The sequence below is a fragment of the Mugil cephalus genome, chromosome 6 (genome assembly GCF_022458985.1).
Source record: "Mugil cephalus isolate CIBA_MC_2020 chromosome 6, CIBA_Mcephalus_1.1, whole genome shotgun sequence".
NCBI classification, from domain to species: Eukaryota; Metazoa; Chordata; class Actinopteri; order Mugiliformes; family Mugilidae; genus Mugil; species Mugil cephalus.
The window spans coordinates 5547362-5567096 of record NC_061775.1 but is presented as its reverse complement, the minus strand read 5'-3'; the positions used below and the strand labels follow the sequence as shown (position 1 = coordinate 5567096).

The 19735-nt window shown below is 39.5% G+C and overlaps 1 protein-coding gene across 1 annotated transcript; it reads right to left on the bottom strand.

The window, feature by feature from the left end:
* Window positions 1–99: 99 nt before the first annotated feature.
* ghrhrl (growth hormone releasing hormone receptor, like) lies at window positions 100–19695 on the bottom strand. Its single transcript, XM_047587477.1, has 13 exons — window positions 18571–19695; window positions 12161–12266; window positions 11523–11630; window positions 10602–10693; window positions 9860–9963; window positions 9342–9474; window positions 9021–9168; window positions 7082–7142; window positions 6436–6505; window positions 6052–6143; window positions 5070–5199; window positions 3971–4012; window positions 100–2907 (listed from the first exon to the last, which is right to left on the bottom strand). Exons 1-13 carry the CDS (start codon window positions 18622–18624, stop codon window positions 2806–2808), a joined length of 1242 nt encoding a protein of 413 aa, XP_047443433.1. The 5' UTR covers window positions 18625–19695; the 3' UTR covers window positions 100–2805.
* Window positions 19696–19735: the final 40 nt, after the last annotated feature.

Here is a 19735-nt window from a genome sequence, read left to right as displayed (position 1 = left end):
GGCATAGAGGCCGAATAAGGCTTTACTAGAATTTATATCAATATTAAAGTATTGGCTTTTATTTATGGCATGATTATTAATGGAGACACAGACACCAGGTTTGCGTTTTGGAGAATTTAATTAATGATTCATTTTTGGTGAGATGAAACCATGTCAATGGTAAAAATATAAATAGAAACACTATCTGAGCTATCAGAAATATTAGAAAAGTTTTGTTTTACCTTTAACAACATGGTAACTTCTTGTATTATCCATTATCTTCAGTCTAAGTCTAAATTCTAAAGATAACCACGATGTCATTACATTACATTCTGAGAGAATGTACTGGTATGGAACTGCAGTGTAGTTTAATTTGGAAATACTTTCCAAAACCAGGAGGTGAAATCTGTGCCTTTGCGTGGAAGCTTTCTTTGACTAATTTGAGAGTAAATTTCACAAAAAGCCCCCCCCAGTTGGGCTTAATTTAAGCTAAATTAAAACCGCTCACAGATGAGCGGGAATTTCATTAGACTTGACTGAGCCATTCTGTGCTGCCGTCACAGCTTTGAAAATTTATTTCCCAGGGCTCATCTTGCAATCATTATCAGATCTCAAGACATGCTACGGCTGCCCTAATGTAGAGAGAGAGCTGATGAATATGATGAACATGGCAAAATTTATGATGAGTATGGAAGAATCTGCATCTGTTATCACACTGTAGTCTATTTTTTTTTTTTTTTTTTTTTTTTTTTTTACTATGTGGGTTTTTTTTTAATTCTTTTATCAATTACTGGTTTTTATTTTGTTATGTCATCAACTTTCATATTGCTGTGTCAGGTAGGTCTCCATCTCAAAAGACATTTCCTTAGATCATGGGATTGATTACATAAAGGTTAATTTAATTGTCGCTCTAGTTCAAGGATGCCTTGATTGTTAGCATCTGTTGAATAAAGATCCCATCTCCTGTTCACATTGTTTGTCTTCTGTCCACATCTCTTTAATCTATACACTTAAAAAGGAAGACTACAAACTTTAGGGAGGGAGTGGAAATATTGGAGGTGAAGGATCTAATGGGTTGCCATGGTTTTAATAGTTTCCCGCTGGAAACCATCTTCTAATTGCTTCTCCTCTCCACCAGCTTGTTACTGTTCGACAGTAACAGCTCACTAGATGATAAAGCAGTTAAACAGGAAACATAATGTACACAGCATAAGACTATTAATAAATTTACCTTTATTCATCTAAACTGTGTATTGAAACAATCACTGCAACACTGTAGAGATAAACCTAAACACAAAAATCAGATTCTACTGAAGCAAACTAGATTTTTTTGAATGGATCACTTAATTAGCACTGAAGTAATGAACGGCCTAAAAATCTGTAACGAATTCTGCTTGTTTTAAAACTACGTGTAGCCACACCGACTTTCATGACTTCAGCTTTTGTCACGGTTTCACTATTTTATAGCTGCCGGCTGATGCAATCTTTATTTGCGCTGAGTAAAAATGGTAGTTTAAACTTGTAACCCGAAGGTTTACAAGGCATTGGAACATCACAGAAAGAGGCACAGATAAAGCGTCGACAACCAGATGCAGTGACTATAAAACAACAATAGTATAACAGTGACCAGTTTATACATTCAGTTGAAGGCAAAGAATTAACGTAGCATAAACGTCACCGTTTTCTGTATCTTGATGAACATGGCGTTATGAGAGTGTCATGTTATTTCCCTCAAAAAGTGATCTAAAACACATTGTCATTATTGAAACTGTATGACCATTTGTCTCATGTTTCATAGAACTTATTCAGAGGAAAGCAGTGTACAGTTATTAGTGTGCACTAACATTAAAATAATCAAGAATTATCATCAAGACAAAGACTTATGTTCCATTCATGTGCTGAAAAGCAGCTGGCAGTGGAGATGCGACAATTTCTTTCACATTGGCGTCCACTCAGCAAGACACGACACAACACGCTACATTGGCTTTAACCTTTACACTACGCAATATAGCATTTTTTTCATTCCATCGAGTTTCGAGAGTGTGCAGGTTTTCCCCAAATAGATACAGGAAAGAAAAGTGCAAAGACAAAAAGACAGTGCATCTACAATATCTAACCATGTAGCAGTAACAACAATGAAAGCAGAGGTCAGTCATGATGCATAATGTTATATCAATGAAGAATATGAAAGTCCTTAGCAATAATGCAACTAAATTGTCATTTGATTGAGTCGAGTGGTGAGTTGTTTGTGTGTCGTTTGGCTGCAGTGTCACATGTTCAACAGGATACAATACAATAAGAAACTTGTGACAAATGCAATCAGATTAAAAATGAATACTGTCTCACTGAAGCATCTACACAGTAAGCACTTTGAAATTCAAGTTACGACAGTTGAAAACAAATCGTATGCAACATTTCACTTGCTAATTGCTCATTATGTAATTGTTAGGCTAAGCTTCCAGCTCAGCAAAATTATCATTCTTTAATTTGACCTGTCATGCCTCAGAGGAAATCTCAGAGGTGATCTTTCTAAATTTGTTACCACAGTGCCCTTTGGGAAATGCATATGAAGACTGGCAGGAGCTGTCTTGTTGGATGTGTCTGTAAAATGTCAAGGGATTTCAGCATTGTTCTACTTTGGAAAGTTCACTCCAGGTCCTCCGTTCTGGCTGAGGGAGTGCAGTCAATGAAGCAGTCTGTCACACAGCGTGGACTGATGCGCGGTCCGCAGCCAGTGGTATTGTGTCGTACAATGCGATGTAGAGGCGATGAAGAAGCGGTCCTTTGTGAATGTTTGGTCGGCCTCTGCGGGAAGATGTCAGGCCACTAAAAAGGCGTGTCCATCTGGCTGCCCTTTGCAGCAGGCGACACCACCCCGTAACTCCTCTCCTGCCACCTCAGCCACTGCATGTGGACCTCTTTCTGAACCTTACAAACAAATACACAAGTGGCTGTTAGCAAAAAAATATGACACTCATACTGGCTACGTTGAAATCTGTGTCATCTGTTGCTTTGTTTTAGATCAATTAAACATGATTTATTTTAAACGATTTAACTGGCTGCCTTTTGCAGAAATGCATTTAAGAAAATCCATTTCATATGTTTCCATGTATGTGGCCACAGCCAGTGGCAAGACATCAAGACATAGACATAGACGAGTTGTCCCCCCGAGTCCAAACTAGCTAAATCTGTCATAAGAAAGACAAGAGGGGGGCTTGTGGAGGGTTGTCAAAGCTCTGTAGGACATTGGTAGGTTTAAAGGGGTTTACGGTTGTCATCGCAAAATATGCCAAAAGGCAGCCATCTGATGTCCTTTGTCATTTTTGTCACGGCCCTAAATGGCTTGTTTTGCCTCTGGTGCACCCTGGGCTACCGCAATAAACCAGTGACCAACAAATACAGGGAAGCCACCGGTAGTGTCTCCAAACAAAACCCGTAAATCTGACAGAGTGACATGAGTGTGGTATCGGGTTTCTCATCTCTCACAAAATAGCAAATATTTTCCATAATCTTTCAAGTCAGGACCCAAACAAAAACCAATAGTTCCATTATGATAAATGAAACCTAAAAAAAAACATTTAAAAACTGTTCTCCATGCTGAGAATCATTTTATTGAGCATCCTCACATAACATATTCACTGAAACATTTGAAGCATTATCAAAAGTATTCCCTGGAATCACAACTTTTTTTATTTAAAAAGGATGTACGTGATTAAATGAACTGATTCATACAGGTAAGATCCACATGCCCCCAGAGAACATGAACATGAATTCTGAATGACTGTGCAGAGGCTGTTAAACTCAGATTAGTGCTGCCCTCAAACTGTCAGAGGTTGGCCTCACGTTAATCCCGCCAGTTACATAAGTGGTCTGGGTCCTTCCCTTATGCAATGACGGGGAACAAAGTGGGAAACGATTCTGCCTTTTGAGGCCCAACTACTCTGTGTGATCTGCTGAATCATTTACAGTAAATGCTGTGGCATGTACTAACCTCTTGATTGAGGAAGCAATAGAGGACTGCTACAAGAAGGCCCTGTAAAACAGAAGGGTTGTAATCAGCAACATTTAGGATGCAACATTAAAAGGTTGCTCATGTGAAGGTAGTTTAAATGTCAGACATAAATGAAACCTGATAGGTTGAAGAATGACAATATGATTCACGCACACAAGAAGCAAACTAGAGTGGAATGGATGGCTTGTAGTTATATTTTAATAATTCACTGATTCACTCCTGTATAATCCACAGGAATAACATTGGTCTTAGTTACACCCCTTTTATGAACGGATCTGTTGAAGCTATGTTTGCTTTAGAGCACCATTCAGATTAATTAAAAGTGCATCATATGATATCCTTGTATTTATGGTATTAAGAACTAGGTGCATGTGGTAACATTAAAAGAAAAAAACTGAGCTTTATACTTGCTAAACACTTTATATAATAATGCTTTCAGCAGAAAGGGGCAACCACACTACTAAACTAGCATGTGGTGTGTTGAGCATGAAGTAATTTGACTTCTGTGGTTGCATATCTGGAGGATAAAGAAAAACAGCTTGTGTCCAGCTGCTAGCTAGCTAGCTAGCTAGCTGCAGTGCTAGTGTTAGCATGCACCCTAACCCTAACCAAAATGGGGGGAAAATCTGTGTAAGCATTTCTCAGTGCAGCAGTGACAATATCACTTTCAATTAATATAAGCGTGCCCACAATTTTTTCACTCGTGTCTCATTCCTCAGCCATTGTGGTAGCTAGCCAAACTTACCAATGAATCTAGGGGCGGCTGACGGTTTGACGGTTGTCAATTGCAATGGTTGTCAACTGTGACTGTTGTCTTTTGCACATATTGCACATCTTTATGTCACAGTAACAATGATTCATTATTGTATGGAATGTGAATAAAAGTTCAGAAAGCACAGAAGTATTCATTAGCTAATTGACATCTCTGGAAACTAGAAAATAAATTATAGAAAATAGGATCCCCTACTACACGTGTAGACAGACAACAGAACTCACATGGGGGTTTATTAGACACTTAGCAGATTACCACCACGTGTAACACAATGCTGTCCCAATGCTTTGTGCTTTTACAGTTTACCTGGAAGGATCCCATGCAGAGCTCGATACAGAGGCGCAGGTTCAAGTTGAAGTAGTCGGGCAGAAAATTGAAGAACATGTAGTGAGTGCCAAACAAAGGGATGAGGAGGAGGGTGGACTTAGTCAGGCGTCTGTTGCACAGGAGCAAATAAATCAGGTTCAAGAGGTGAAGCCACCTGAGGGAGTCAGTTAGTGCATGTCTCATCTGAATGCTGCTCCTCTTAGCATCACGCATGCAGAAATGTCAATCATGGGATACCTGTGTGTGGGTGTCAGGCTGAAAGCAGCTTGGATTTATGAAAGGCAAGGTAGTAGAAGGTATTTGATTGAGAATAAGAGGATTAAAGTGTTAATTGCAGGTGTGATGTTTTTATGTGTTGTAACATATTCACATATTCACCTAGCTGAGTGCCATTAAGTCAAGCATCACTTTACTTACTTTTGGAAGGTCTTTTATGAGATCAGAATTTACCGTATGTGAGGTGCTTGAACACCACAAGACAATTAGTGAGCCTATTTTAATTAGATATTCTGATAAACATCTTGGTAAGTGGAACCATAGACGTGGCCAGACTGACTAGTTGGTGACTGAATGAATTATGCATGGCTCACAGCAGCAGGCCACTGCTGGTATCAGCAGTTCTTACACACGCACAGCCCTGCATCTTTCCCCACTTCAAAGTGTCAGGTCATGGCAGTGAAAAAAGAATAAAGGGGTGACAAAATATTTGAAAATGTGTCCATCTGAGCAAAACTGAGCATTAACTGATTGAGATAAACAAGTCACACAGATATAACATGAACATCCAACATTGCGTCTGGAAAAGATGAGAGCTAAATTTTTAACAGAGGAGAATGTCGGACCAAAACGAAGCTTACAATCTGCCATTTCCAAAATGAACTTTATATTCTTTAAGCCAGACGAATAAAGGATTGCTCAGATAACAATATCTAGTCTAGTCTGTCTGCAGTCTAAGTATTACCTGTACTGAGAGGAGTTATTGAACTGGATCAGACGAGGATTGAGCTTCTGTATCAGGATTCTGATGATATTCATGAAGAGCATAAAATTGAACTGTTGATAGAAAAAGAGAGACAATGAAGAATCAAGAAAAAAAAAACTTGACAAGTGATGCTTACAACAGCATGATTATTGACTGTCCTGAGAACAATATAGGCAGCTGAGTGTGTAATAGTCTTGGACTGGTACAAGGGCGCTCTGCTCTGATGATATAAAATAAGTCATTTCCAGTCCTTTCTCTGGGACCAGAAGGTGAACCAAAAATCTGCATAACAATCTGTAATATTCTACATACATGATTATGATTTCATCATTTTGTTTGTTTCAGCACAATGGAAGAATTTACCGCTATAGAGACAACAATCGGGCCCTTGATGATCCACCAGTAGGGTGAGTCCTCGTTGATGTCCCAACATCTGTATAAGAGGACATTTTGAAATGAAGCTCTCCTTCAGCACTGCATACAATCACTGACTGTAGAATAAAATAACCTTCTGACAACTAAAAATAGCAGTGATTACAAGTGAGGGCGATTTTTAAATGCAATTCAGGAAGTTCTACGTTCACATTTCCCTCAAAGTACGGCGTCTTTCCACTCACCAGCAGTTCATTAGGTGCATCAGTGAAAATGAGTGCTTTCTAATATAACTGAATCCCCTTCATGACTGTTAATGTTAGGTTTTTGTTAAAACAATGTAAGATAAGTGGTAATTTAACTGTCTAATCATTTTGGAGGCTGTAATTTGTGGCGCTCTTATACTGAGAAAAAAACCCACACACAGTTGAGTCAAGAGCTCTCAAAGTTTTGTGTGTCCATGAAGCTTTGAGGAAAATGTGAATCTAGATTTGCTACATTCTTACATTACTAAATTAGCTACTGAATTCTTAAACTACATATCACTTAATGTCACAACATACTTTAGTAGCTTTTAACAGCTGTATGAGAGACACAATGGTCTGATGTTGGTAGTGAAACAGAAGCTTATACAAACTCTGTGTCTTCAAAATACATCCTGGATCCGATCCACAGGATGATGAAGAACACAGGCACACCTGCAGAAACAAAGACAAACAGAATTAATGCCAGGAAGATGCAAGGAGTCTGAGGTTTGGTGGACTGCAGGAAAGCACATTTACTGAAGAGCTGTACAAAGTGAAAGCAAACTTGAGTTTGAGCCCCCATCGTATATAACTTCATATTTCTAATCCACTGCATCTCAGAGACAAAACATTTACGTTTGACTCCACAATTTGCCTGAAAACTGGTTCACATTCTTCCTGTTCAGCGAAAAGCATGGCTAGTGAAATTTGGACATTAGACTTGATCCTCAAGGGGAAATTGCTCGGTCACAGTAACTTAGTTGCACATAAAAAACACTCTTGCAAACTACAAGAAAAAACAAAATAAGATTAAAATGTAATAAAAATAAAATATAAGAATCATCTTATAAATTAAATTAGAAATTTTAAGCGAAATATGTACGGAATTATCATTATGAACAAATTTACAAAAATAGTGGTTAAAGCAGTGTGAAAGGTTGATGAAGGTCTGTTGACTAGAGATACATAGTTCACATGACAATGAGATTACAAACATATGAGGACCTTATAAAATATAATGATGCTCTGCTGAACACTTAACTACCGTAGACGATAAAGCAGTTAACTTAGCTCAACCTTAAACATCTGCAGTAAAATGCAACATGCATATTAGTGTAGCAGTAATATTTAAGCAAAAACATAATATATAACAGTAAAACAGGGACCAGACCAGTTTTATTGTAAAATCAGTCCTTCTTCTAGTTTCATTTCATTTTGCTGGTTATCCTTAGACATTTACTTATCCACATAATTAAATGTAGGATTTGTACATGCGATGGAATATTTTACAGCGGGGTATTGGGACGGAAGCTGACGCGGCTGAATCATAATTAGACAGTTAATGTGTGAACCTGTTGGCTGAATATGAACTTTTCTAATATCTGAACTATGTGCAACTAAAAGTAAATGTATCATTTTAGCACTGACAGCTTCTGATCAATTTCTTGCCCCACACAAACTCATTCATTGTGCTTGGCGAGCAAACTGGCAGCGAGTTTCTGCTACCGCTTTCATTTATATCCACACTCCAAGACCTCGAGAAATCAACTTGAACGTGTTTTTGCAAAATGTCAACCCACAAACGTAATGAAGTACGTGACTGCCACAGGGAGGTAAACTGTAATTTGGTTTGTTTGCCATGGATGCCACTGAGCCATGAGAGATTTAAGCTTTTAACATAATAAGCTGGAGATGTTGGCGCCGATGGCTCCTGTGAAGTCAGAACTAATGTATAATAAGCCTCGAATGAAGAAAACGCTTTCAAGTGGTTTGCTAAATATGTTTCAATTAAACTGTGAAAATGTCTCATCTTCCATTTCATTTTGGATGGTGACGTATCCTCCACTGTTAAAACTACACGGTATGGCCCAGCAGGTTTGTCCTCAGAGTGTTATCTTAGGCTTCATGCCACAATACTGATGAGGTTAGCTGTTATTTATTTCAAAAATAAAGAAAAAAAAATGTTCTCTTGCACTATGCAGACAACATTTCTGATTTATTATCGAATAACTGCAGAAAAGTAACGATACAAAAGTCAAGCTTTTAAGCTTCACTGAGGAGGCAGAAATCCTCAATTTGTCAAATGACAAACCAGTTAATTTGACATGTTTATTGGAAAAAAATTCAACAATCAGATTTGAGTCCACTCACAAAACGTTTTAGCCAATTTGTATCAGTCTATTGATTTTTGATTTACTCTTATTAATGGTTACTTTTTCTCTAATTTAATTTATCCTTTTAAGGTTGTTTATCATGCTATGCTAAAACACATGACACATACAGAATTTAAAATCTTTAAGATCCCTAGCTCTATAAACGCAAGGTTCTCACCCCATCCCAGCAGGCTGAAGCCCCAGAGGCATCTGTGATAGAAAGAGGAGAGCAGCAGGGAATTGAGGTAGAGCGCCTCCATCAGGAGCCAAAAAAAATTGGCCATTACACAGTAGTGACAGAAAACCACAGAGGCCTTACAGGCAAACTAGACAGAGAAAGAAAACAGGAAGGAGAAGAAGGACGTGTGTGAGCTATAAGGAGGGATTAGCATGAGAGAGGAGACGCATAAGCAACATGTGAGCATGCATAAATAAATCTGCCCTGAGGAATTTCATAATACGACCCGAGAACCTCTCGTCCTGAGGGCCATCGTCTTACTGTGGAAAGGGTGCAGTGGTTGGTGTCGTCGCCCGAGAACAGAGTAGCATCCTTTATGAACACTGCCACAGCCTTCAGGATGAACGTAACAAAGAGCTGGATGTGAATGAAGTTCCTGGCGCAACGCAGCCTCCTGTTGACAAAAATACACAGATTGTTAAACTGCCGACCAACTGGAAGGATAAAAAAGAAAACATCAATAAATAACTTTTGAGTTTCTACCTCCTCATGCTTGCTTTAATACAGTGAACCAACCAACTAATCAGTGAAATCTAATATAACCAGTGGACACACATTTCAAAGGAGGCACTAACATGTCTTTTCTATGTGTGCAATGCATGGACGCTCAAGACTGCGAGAGCCTTGGAATCATCTTTTGTTTGCAGCACATCAATATTTTTGTACGATCCTGTGGACCTGTGGTGAGTCGAGTCCTTATTAAAGTCTGAAATGAAAATGAATTTGTCGCTCCGGGGACTTGGCTGGTGGAAAAGTTGTCTCATGTAACCTTTTCATACCTGAAGAACAAAAGGATGAACACAGCAACAGCCAGCACCACCAGAGAGATGCTGTAGCCGATGGTGTATATCAGCTTCACTGTGGCAAAGTATGACTCCTCTGTCTGAAAGCAGGTTGAGAAAGAAGATTCTGAATGAAACAACATTACATGCAAATATCAAAGCAAAATACTGTCAGCCTTCAAAATTAATATCATGCCTCAAAAAGAGACCAAATTACAGGCAAGCTTGAGACTCAAGTGCACTGAAAACATGACTATAGAGCAACCATAACAAAGCTCTTTCCATATTTTGAGTTACTGATGGCAGGAAGCCCGGTTGAAGTAGATGAGTGCACCAACTGAAAGAAGTACATACAAAAGCTAAGATCACTATAAAAGATGCTCTAGGGAGCAACGACTGCAGTATCCTTCAGAAACTTCAGTACCATTTTTTCTGTGTGAAGGAAGATAATTTCAGTTATTACTCAGCAGGTGACATTAAATATACTTACTGCCTGTATAGGTTTGCTTTTAGCTAACCAGTAGGCCTACATGCATAACATAGCATAAAGAAAAAAAAAGGTAGAGCAGAACTGTCACCTCAGAGAGTGACATATTTAACAAGGACTCCCATGAAGTGTGGCACAATTTCTTTTCTAATATAGTGTGGATTTCTGCTGTTTTGGTTCTTCTTTTCCTCTTTTCTTTTGGCCGTCTCCTTGTTCATTCTGCTTCCTCTCCTCCTCTCCCATGACTCTCACCTCAGGAAGATCATCGTCCACGTTGCAGGCAATATGGTACGGTGGGAAGGGCCTGGACCAGCCTCCACCGGTGCAGTTTCGGCTCACCGACCCTGAAGGGAAAGGTCAGATGAATAAGTCAACGCCGCTATTAGAGAAGAGAAATTTCAAGATTAAAAATGTGTGTCATTTTCCGACACTCACTGGAAATGTCTCAATGACTATTTTAGGGATTGTCAGATAGTTTTGTAGTGATATCATTTTCCAGCCCTGACCTCACATCTAGGCCTCAAAGCAAAACGAATGACATAATCAGATGAATCTTGGCTTTAGCTCCAAATGATATTATTAGCACAACAAAAAGAAAGAAAAAAATGGACTAAATTAGACTAAACAATTGTCCATAATGTTGAAGATATATTGAGATATAAAGTAATACCTTTTGTGTACTTCAAAAGGAACGTGTATTTAGTAAATGAGCGCACTCAGTGCTCTATATTTATGTTTTTCTACTGGTTTAATCATGTACACTACTTTAAACTATTACACCTGAATTTAATAAGGATCGTGCAAATTTCATTTTCAATTTTCACATGTCCATCTTTGTCAGATGATTCCTACAAGACATCCCATCCTGACCAGCCATCCGGTATGACATGGCATTTAGCCCACAGCCTCACAAAGTTCAAAACACTGATATGTGTGAACATCTATCTATGCCCTCGAACCCACAAATTTATTTGTTAGGAAAATGTTAATTGGATTCCAGTCTCCCGTTACAATCTGGTAAGTCTGTGCGCTATGAGTCGAGTCCAAGTGAGAATATACCCAGATTATCAAATTAATGACTAAAACTGAACTCATCCAGATCAGAAACACACTTTGATTTTAGTAAAATATTCATTTAGCTTAATAACTGTCAAAGTGCATGCTTAAATTCACCTGTGTTGTTTTTGAAGAGGGAGAAGACTGCAGGACAAGCTCTCTGAACAGTTTCCCCTGTGGCTGCTTGAGGCCAACAGGCGACTGCATCCCAGAATGGCCGACAACCTATCCAGAAGTGGTTTAGAGGCAGAGAGGAGGTTGAAAATAATCACGTATCAAAGCAGTGAATCAGACAGAAAGGGATAAATCGTCAATCGAACGTGCACATCTGAAATACGGAGTTGGAATATAGCTACGGAGAAATGAAGTCGGCGTATAACGCGAGCAATGCATTCTTAAACCAGACATTGTAATGGGACAGAAATGACGAAGCACAGGAGCCCCCCACCCAAGACCTTTATGTTGAGATAGATTGTAAACATAAATCTCTGTGGATTGTAACAATCCTTAATGATCTTGTCTACAGATAAATCACAATGACAGATTGCCCAGTGAATTTGGTTTGGTTACCGTCAAGAATCTTACCCAGCTGCTGATGATGCCCTGTGAGACATTTATTCCAGCTTAGCCTTGTGTACTTAATGTGAACATTTGCACTATATTTCACAGTGCAAACACAACCACCCTCGAATTTCTATGAGCTGCTGTGGTCGCACTGAGAACAGGATAGCTGATTTAGAAAACTGCAAGCGCACCTTCTGTGCTTTTGTTTCCCTGCTCTGCGATATACTGAAGGCAGTGACGCTCCTCTTTCTCCAGCTGAAATATGTATTCACATTCCGGGTGCAGACTCGACAAAGCCTGGAGGCAGAAAACAAGGCAATGAGAAATAGCAGAGGGAAGACAGAGGCGGTGTTGTATTAGACATATATGGAGATATACAAGCAGTGTAGGATGATCACTCTGCCTTTAATTAAAGACCTGAAAAGATCTGTTTTTAAAGGGCAGTGGCTCACTTACTTTTGCATCACAACAGTAACTTTAGTGCAAAGCGCACCGATTTAAAATAAACTCTTTCACTATAGTGCACAGAATGGGAAAATCATAAGAATTCATTAAATGTGTTTGTCCCTGTAGAATAGTAATGGTTATTTTGGCCTCCAACATCTCTGCGTTCCATTTGTCTGCCCCTGGTTGCCCCTCCATTTCCTGATGTCAGATGAAAACAGAATAACTGGATTTGCATTTGACTTTGTGCTGACATTTATTTGTGACTGAAACAAATAAGGGCAACCTTTTTGTGATGTAAAGGTAAAGGGCTGATGATGGATGGGTGGAGGAAACATCAGCAAAGGAGAGCTGGAGCATCATGAATCCGGAAACGACCAACATACATGTGTGTGTGTGTGTGTGTGTGTGTGTGTGTGTGTGTGTGTGTGTGTGTGTGTGTGTGTGTGTGCATTTGTTGTAACACTGTGCTGCTGTATATAATTTATGTATGTACATGAAACTATGAGAAGTCATATCGTCATTCAGCTTCTGTGAAAATGTATAAACCTTTTCACACATTTGTGACTGGTTTACTTTAATTATGCAGCACAGGACAAAGTATGTTTTTGAGTCTAATATAAGAGTCTGCTGTTGAGAAGAAAGAGGCCTGATCTCAGTCTGAAGGAACATGACCAGTATGGATATGAAGGTTGTTGTTTGTGTGGCGAATGTGTCATGTCCATTGCGCTGAGGGGGTTCCAGATGACAGGCATGCAGAAGAAAGGGGTCAAAGATCGGCCGGAGTCCAAAGCATCCACCACTGTTATGTAGTCTACTGTTAGCTCTTCAGTCAGCTTGATGTTACAGTCATATGTACACTTTATACTTACACCATTCATAAAGTATATGCCAGAGAATGATCTGAATTATATGTTCCCCCTAATATTCTGTAGCAGGTTCAATCTGTGTACTCATCAACACGATTGGCGGTGAGTGGTTTATTCTGGATTGGCTATACCAAGGGTTTTCTTATTTTATGCTGTTGGTGAACTCAAGTGGTCAATCTAAAGGTCAGAGCAGCAGGCTTGGTCTTGTGTTATTAGCTGTGACGAGACACCACAACAGTGTGTTTTCTGATGAAATGTCTTCCACACGGTTGCTGCAGCTATATTTCATCAGGTCCTTTTTAATTTGCCAGTATAATTTGGTCAACCCATCACAGCCTATGTACACAGTCTCATTACGAATTTGACTAATTTGGAAGGAAACACAATAATATAATATAATGTTGTTCACCGAGCCATTCTGTGCAGCATTTGCCCAGTGTGTGATTCTGAGAGAAGTGCAAGCTGGAAAGAACATGACAAACTAGAAAAATAAGTAAGTAACAGGACCCAGCATGACGCCTTGTCATTTCTAAAATTGCTCAAAGTTCTGCACGTTGGTCTTTCCCATTATGAATGTCTGCTATTCAAGTCACTTCTTTAGGCTTTAAAAAGTTGCACATCCAATTAAACATACAGGTCAATACTAGAGGTGGCAGACATGGTCTTAATAAAGTCATCTGTGGCGCTGCTAAGCATATTGCTAAGACTTCGGTCTACCTTTGAGCTCATTTCCGTCTCATTTTAAAGGACCAGAGGGGTAAATATGTGGCTCTGTGACAAGCTGCTGTCAAACTCTTTACAACACCAAGCTTCAGAAAGACAATTCCCGAGTGATTTCACTTCTGAAGATTGTGTCATGTGGGACAAAATGCTTTCCCCCGGAGGACCATGTGTTTTTTCCAGTGATCAGCTTTTTGAGTGTCATTCAATAGGACGAAGTAGTGGGTTGTGTGCTATCAACGTTTCCACTAAAATTTAAGAAAAAACACAAACATATTGAAGTTTAGCTTGACTTTCCCCTTGGGGTTGACAAGCCCCAAAGATCAATCTTAATGTCAAACGACAAGTTATTTTAATCGTGAATGTAAAAATCATATGGGAGATTTACGCGTGTTACTATAAATAAAATAAAAATGATAAAAACTGAATCAAACACATTTCTTTGAACACACTAATAAACATTTACAGAAAATGTCTAATGAGTTTCCTTTTACAGGAAACTGCCTGCCTTAGAGATTCTGATCAAAAGCAAAGTCAGAGCATTTCAAGGACACAGAATAATGTCTGGTTTGGTCTGGTCTAGGTGGTCTGGTCTGAGCAACATTAACATGAATGCTAGGTCCAAACATTTCACAGCAGAACACTATTGCCACAAGATGGTCAACGCTATGTACTTGTCCTGGTAATGGCTTTAATGTTGTGGCTGATTAGTGTATTTTAAAATAGCCATGAATTGGTTTGGACCAAAAATCTTCATTTCTATCTCTTCGACTCTCACAGTTAACCTCACATTTCTCCTCATTTTGTGCCTAATTCACCATCTCGTATGCCCAGATAATGGCTTTCTTAGAGAAAGCCAAAGCTTTGGTGAGTGCACAGAACAACAAACCACTTTAGGAGCTACAGAAAAACACACTAGTGGGAACTGAACACAATCCTCTTGGCAGTTGTTGGACAGAAAGAAAAGTTCCCCCCTCATTTTCTCTAAGTAGGTGGGAACAAATATGCAAACTCTCAGCACTATGTCTCCCTCCATCAGTGAGGAACCGTGAGGAAATGTTGGAACCAACCTGAGCAAATCCCTGCCAGTGCTCTTTGTTCCTAATGCAATGCTAATAACATAATGAGAGGCGTTATCGTGCAATTTACCCAGCAATTACTACTCCTCCTGTTCAAAGGCAGGCAAGGAACATCATGAAAAATGGTTTACTTTGCCTGCATGCAGCAAAGACATTAAATTCAGACAATAAGAGTTGGTGGAGTCTTTTACTACAAGGTGGGACAGTGTTATGTTGTTCTCTGAGAAATGATGGCTGGTAAATGGTCTTGATTTTATATAATTTCTACCTATGGGTACTCAAATTGCTTTACAGTCACAGGCACAAAAGGTTTGATCTTACATCTTATGGAAAACTCGCTAGTATGTTACATAAATAACCTTAACTACATATTGTGGATAAAGGGCTAAATGGCACACTGTGGATGATGGGTTCTATTAATGCAGGTAGGTATTGTCATGACATTTTACATAAAAACAACGCACAAATTAGAGTCAGCAAGACCCACTTTGAATGGCAGGGGGTGAGGAATAAAGTGAGAGTCAAGACTAGCATGACGTGCTCAAGCTGCACAAGGTAAGTCTGGATAAAACCATGAAACTAAATGCTAAGCCAAAGGCCCCTTCACAGTGCCAGCTTAGCTCACAGTCTGCTGTGAAAATGTTCCCAGAGAGGTGAAGCCCATTATCCACTAACCACCCCAAAAAAGGGGCCATAGGATTGGGCTCACTTTGCAGATGTTGCCTTCTATTTTCAACTGGGAGAGAGGTGCACTTTTACGCTGCTGCCGCAGCACTCTGGCACAGTGCAAAGATATAAAACATGTTCATTCAATCAGAGAGAAAGCACAAACACGGCCAGCACAGATTACATATACAGAAAGAAATAGCTTGACATTTTTGGAAATGGGTTTATTTGCTTTCTTACTGAGAGGTAGATGTGAATGAATCCCAAGCCAGGACACAGTTGGCTCCCCTCAGCATAAAGAGTTGTGGGTAGTTAGCCTGGCTACATCCACCAGTTTTTTTCTTGGCTTCTTTACTGAGAGGTAATAAAGAGTTGTGGGTGGCCAAGCCACAATTGTTTTTGTGCAAGCAGTTAAACTGTTTTTAATTCTGTACGTTTGGCTAAGCTAAATGACTACTGGATATAACAATAGCTTAATTTTAGTGTACAGTGTAAAATGTCAGAGGGATAGCAATCTTCTGAGGTAACTCATAAATTTAATGGGGATATTACCCAACATTTCATCCAATATAATAATTTTATTTTAAAATATTCAAAAATTACCTGAATTATCAACAGAAGAATAGTAGTGTGAAGTTTTGACGAAGACGCCAATGCATTGTGCTGCAGGGAAGTTATCATGCTAACCAGTTAGCATTGTGTCATACCACTGTGCACCTGGGGAGACAATTGCAAGTCACTGGAGGGTCCAGTCTTTCCTCAAACTGACAAAAGACCATCTTGGCTGACTCTCCTAACTATGGGTCACTTAATCCAAAAAGAGGCCCATAACCTGTAATCATAAATCTAAGTCTAAAAACAACTTAAGCGGACGTGTTATATCTAAGAATGACCCTCTGAATAGTTATATGGGGACATCATCTATAGAGACCAACGAATGTTTTGTACTGTAAACATGTAAACATGTTAACGTATACTGTAAAGCTGAGCATTTAAGCCTCGAGATCAGTTTTTTGGAGCTAGCCTCAAGTGGCCATTAGAGCAAGTGGAGTGTTTCTTTCACCTTGGTTTTGTTTGTCAGTTGCTGCATGGTACTGAACATATAGTAAACATGCTTTGTATTTTTATTTCTTATATTTATATTTTTTAGGTTTTGGTGCAGTCACCGGCTACGCAAACTGTACCATGCTATGGCTGATTTCTTGCTACTGCGTTCTTGCTGGGAATTGATCTAATTAAGTTATAATAATAGATGTAACCATGAACCATAGGTACATGATGCCAAACACAAAGATTTATTTCCAGTGGTGAATGGGCACCTCAACTTTCCGATCATATGCTGCCTCCTCTTTGAGAATATGAACATATGGTTGAGCAGCTCTATTTTTGTGGAGATTTGTGGAGTTCATTCAGTTTCCTTTTTGTCTTGATAAAGACAGCCCCAATGGACATAACTCACAGGCTGTGGGGAAGAACTTCAGTAGACTAGGACCTGCTATAGCGCTGGTCTTGATTGCTGTTTTTGTGTTTTCTTTTAAAACCTGGGTGTGTGTTTGGAGGGTAGTTCATTAGAATTCTCGGCGGTCCCGAGTGGTGACAGAATGAAGAGGTACAGGGTGATGAGTGTGTTGCGCTGTTCCCAATCTCTCTCTCTGGCACTCTGGTCATCATAACGCCCGTTTGCCTGCCTCTCATTTTTTAATCTGTTATGGAAATTAGTGAGGTGGCCGTGTAATAACAGACCCACGAAGCTGTTGATAGAAAAAAAAAGAAAAAAAAATTGCTGTGGCGAGTCTAAGCATATCAGTGCGCTCACAGGTGTGTGGTTTGTTTCCAATCATGCTTGTTCACAGCTGATTGGACAAAACTAAATGTATATTATAGATACAGTAGATGGTTAACAAGGTGGCAGATAATATACATCCAGTTCTTTTCAGTTTACTGATTACAATTAAACGTGTGCGTACCGTGCGTGTGACAGAGAAATGAGACTAATGAAAAAGATGAATTGATTTAAATGAAATAAATGTAATAGCATCACCAAATGCCATAAGCTTTGCACACATGCACACACGGACAAATCCATTTCCAACATGGAAATGACAAAGTACCAAGTAAGAATGAAGCGAGTGGAGCAGTGCACTGTGACTAAGGCTTTGTACAACCAATTCATTTTCAAATTCACAACTGACCCAGGGATCAATCTTCAAAAGGGAAAGAAAATAACGAATAATGACGGAATATTCCAAGAGTACAAGACTGACTCTTTCAGATGACTTGTTTTTACCAGACATAGCCACATGCGGTACATGTTATACTTAACGTCCCGTTTACTCACAGCAACAGATCATACACATCCAGATCTCGTCTTTTTAAAAGCACACAGGCTGTCCCATTATTCATAGACACGTAAAATCTTTGCCCACACATGGCCACACATAGTAATAGCGACAATCTATACCGGGTGCATACGTTAAAACGACCTATCAACAGCACACAGTCATTGAGTGCATGGATTAAAGTGAATAGGTGTCAAGAGAATGACTTTGGACCTGTGCGATGAACCAAACAGGTGCCTGCAGACAGGTCCGTTAGTCTTGTTTTAATCAGAGCAATGTCAAAAGTGCGACGTTTAATAGATTTTAATGTGACCTGGAATGCACAATAGTAAATTTGAGTTGATTTCTCACCGATTTAGCCATATTTGTATTAGTTTTATCTCTGAGGAATTATAATTAGAAGGTCGTCTCTGGCATGATATTTCATGTTATCATTAATAATTGTATTTTTTCTGTATAACAGCAGTTAAAGTAAATTACTCACAGCTGAGGCCAAACTCAAGGTAAGAAAAATCCCTCTGATGTGGAAACAGGACATGTTGCCGGTTCAGTATCCCCCGCTGAGTCCAAACGTGGCGCCTTCCTGAGACTCCAGACTCCAGCAGGACGGGATGCGGCGCCCTCTCCAGATGGATATAAGACCCGCATCAAGTAAGCAATAACATAAAAAGGGTAAATTCCGGTGTGTATTTCCACAATAAAAACTGACGCTTTGAGCTATCGTCAAAGACTGCATGCAAATTACTATCTTTTTTTACACAAATAAATAACAATGAAAGAGAAAGCCACTAAAAGTACAATGAAGAAACGTAACAGCAATAAGTCATATCCGGCACTATCGTAGCGTCTTTTATTTTGAAGGCGGACGTCAGCTCATGGTTACGAATGTACACTTCACAGTTCAGCGGCAATTTGAACCCTGCACCTCTGCTTTTATGAACCGGACTGTGTCGCCAAACACAACCAAATAATAACATCTGGTCTTGAGCTCATTTGAGCGCTCAGAGTAAAAAGGCTACTTTGATAGAAATCTCATGTCAGGCGTTCAACTTCAAATGTTTTATCTTTTTGCTTCATTAGACTTACTATGATGCTATGATACTATTACACTTATTTACAGTAGCTATTTGTGATTGTTTAAGATGTGATTTTAAGTGTCAAAGTATTGAAGGCTACAGAAAGGCACATGTGAGAGAAATGCATCTTAAAATTAGTTTTAGCACCGATGCCTCCCAGAGAGAAGATCCAGGTTCTAATGCAGCTCCGTGTCTGCGTGGGTTTTCTCCAGATACTCCAGTTTCCTTCCACCTCCAAAGACATGATTGTTAGGCTAATTGGTGACCCTAAATTGACCCTAGGTGTGAGTGTGAGTGTGAATGGTTGTTTGTCTGTTAGCCCTGTGATAGACTGGTGACCAGTCCAGAGTGTACCCTGCCTCTCACCCGACAATAGGCTCCAGCGACCCCTGCGACCCCAGTGAAGCGGTAGTAGAAGATGAGATGAGATATTGGGTCAAAGTAGCTGTCAGCACTCAGTGGTTTGAAGTATTCTTCTCATCTCTTCCCCCCTCATACAGAGCACATCTTGGAATTTAAATATAGCAGGAGGTATTGTATCGACAGAATACACATTAACGTCAAATCTCTGGA

Excerpts from the sequence above, each read along its gene's own strand:
- ghrhrl (XM_047587477.1), bottom strand. The coding sequence starts at position 18,624 with ATGTCCTGTTTCCACATCAGAGGGATTTTTCTTACCTTGAGTTTGGCC. Across the intron at positions 9,964-10,601 it reads TGGACGATGATCTTCCTGAG|ACAGAGGAGTCATACTTTGC; the intron begins GTGAGAGTCATG and ends ACCTGCTTTCAG. Across the intron at positions 2,908-3,970 it reads ATTGCTTCCTCAATCAAGAG|GTTCAGAAAGAGGTCCACAT; the intron begins GTTAGTACATGC and ends TTTGTTTGTAAG.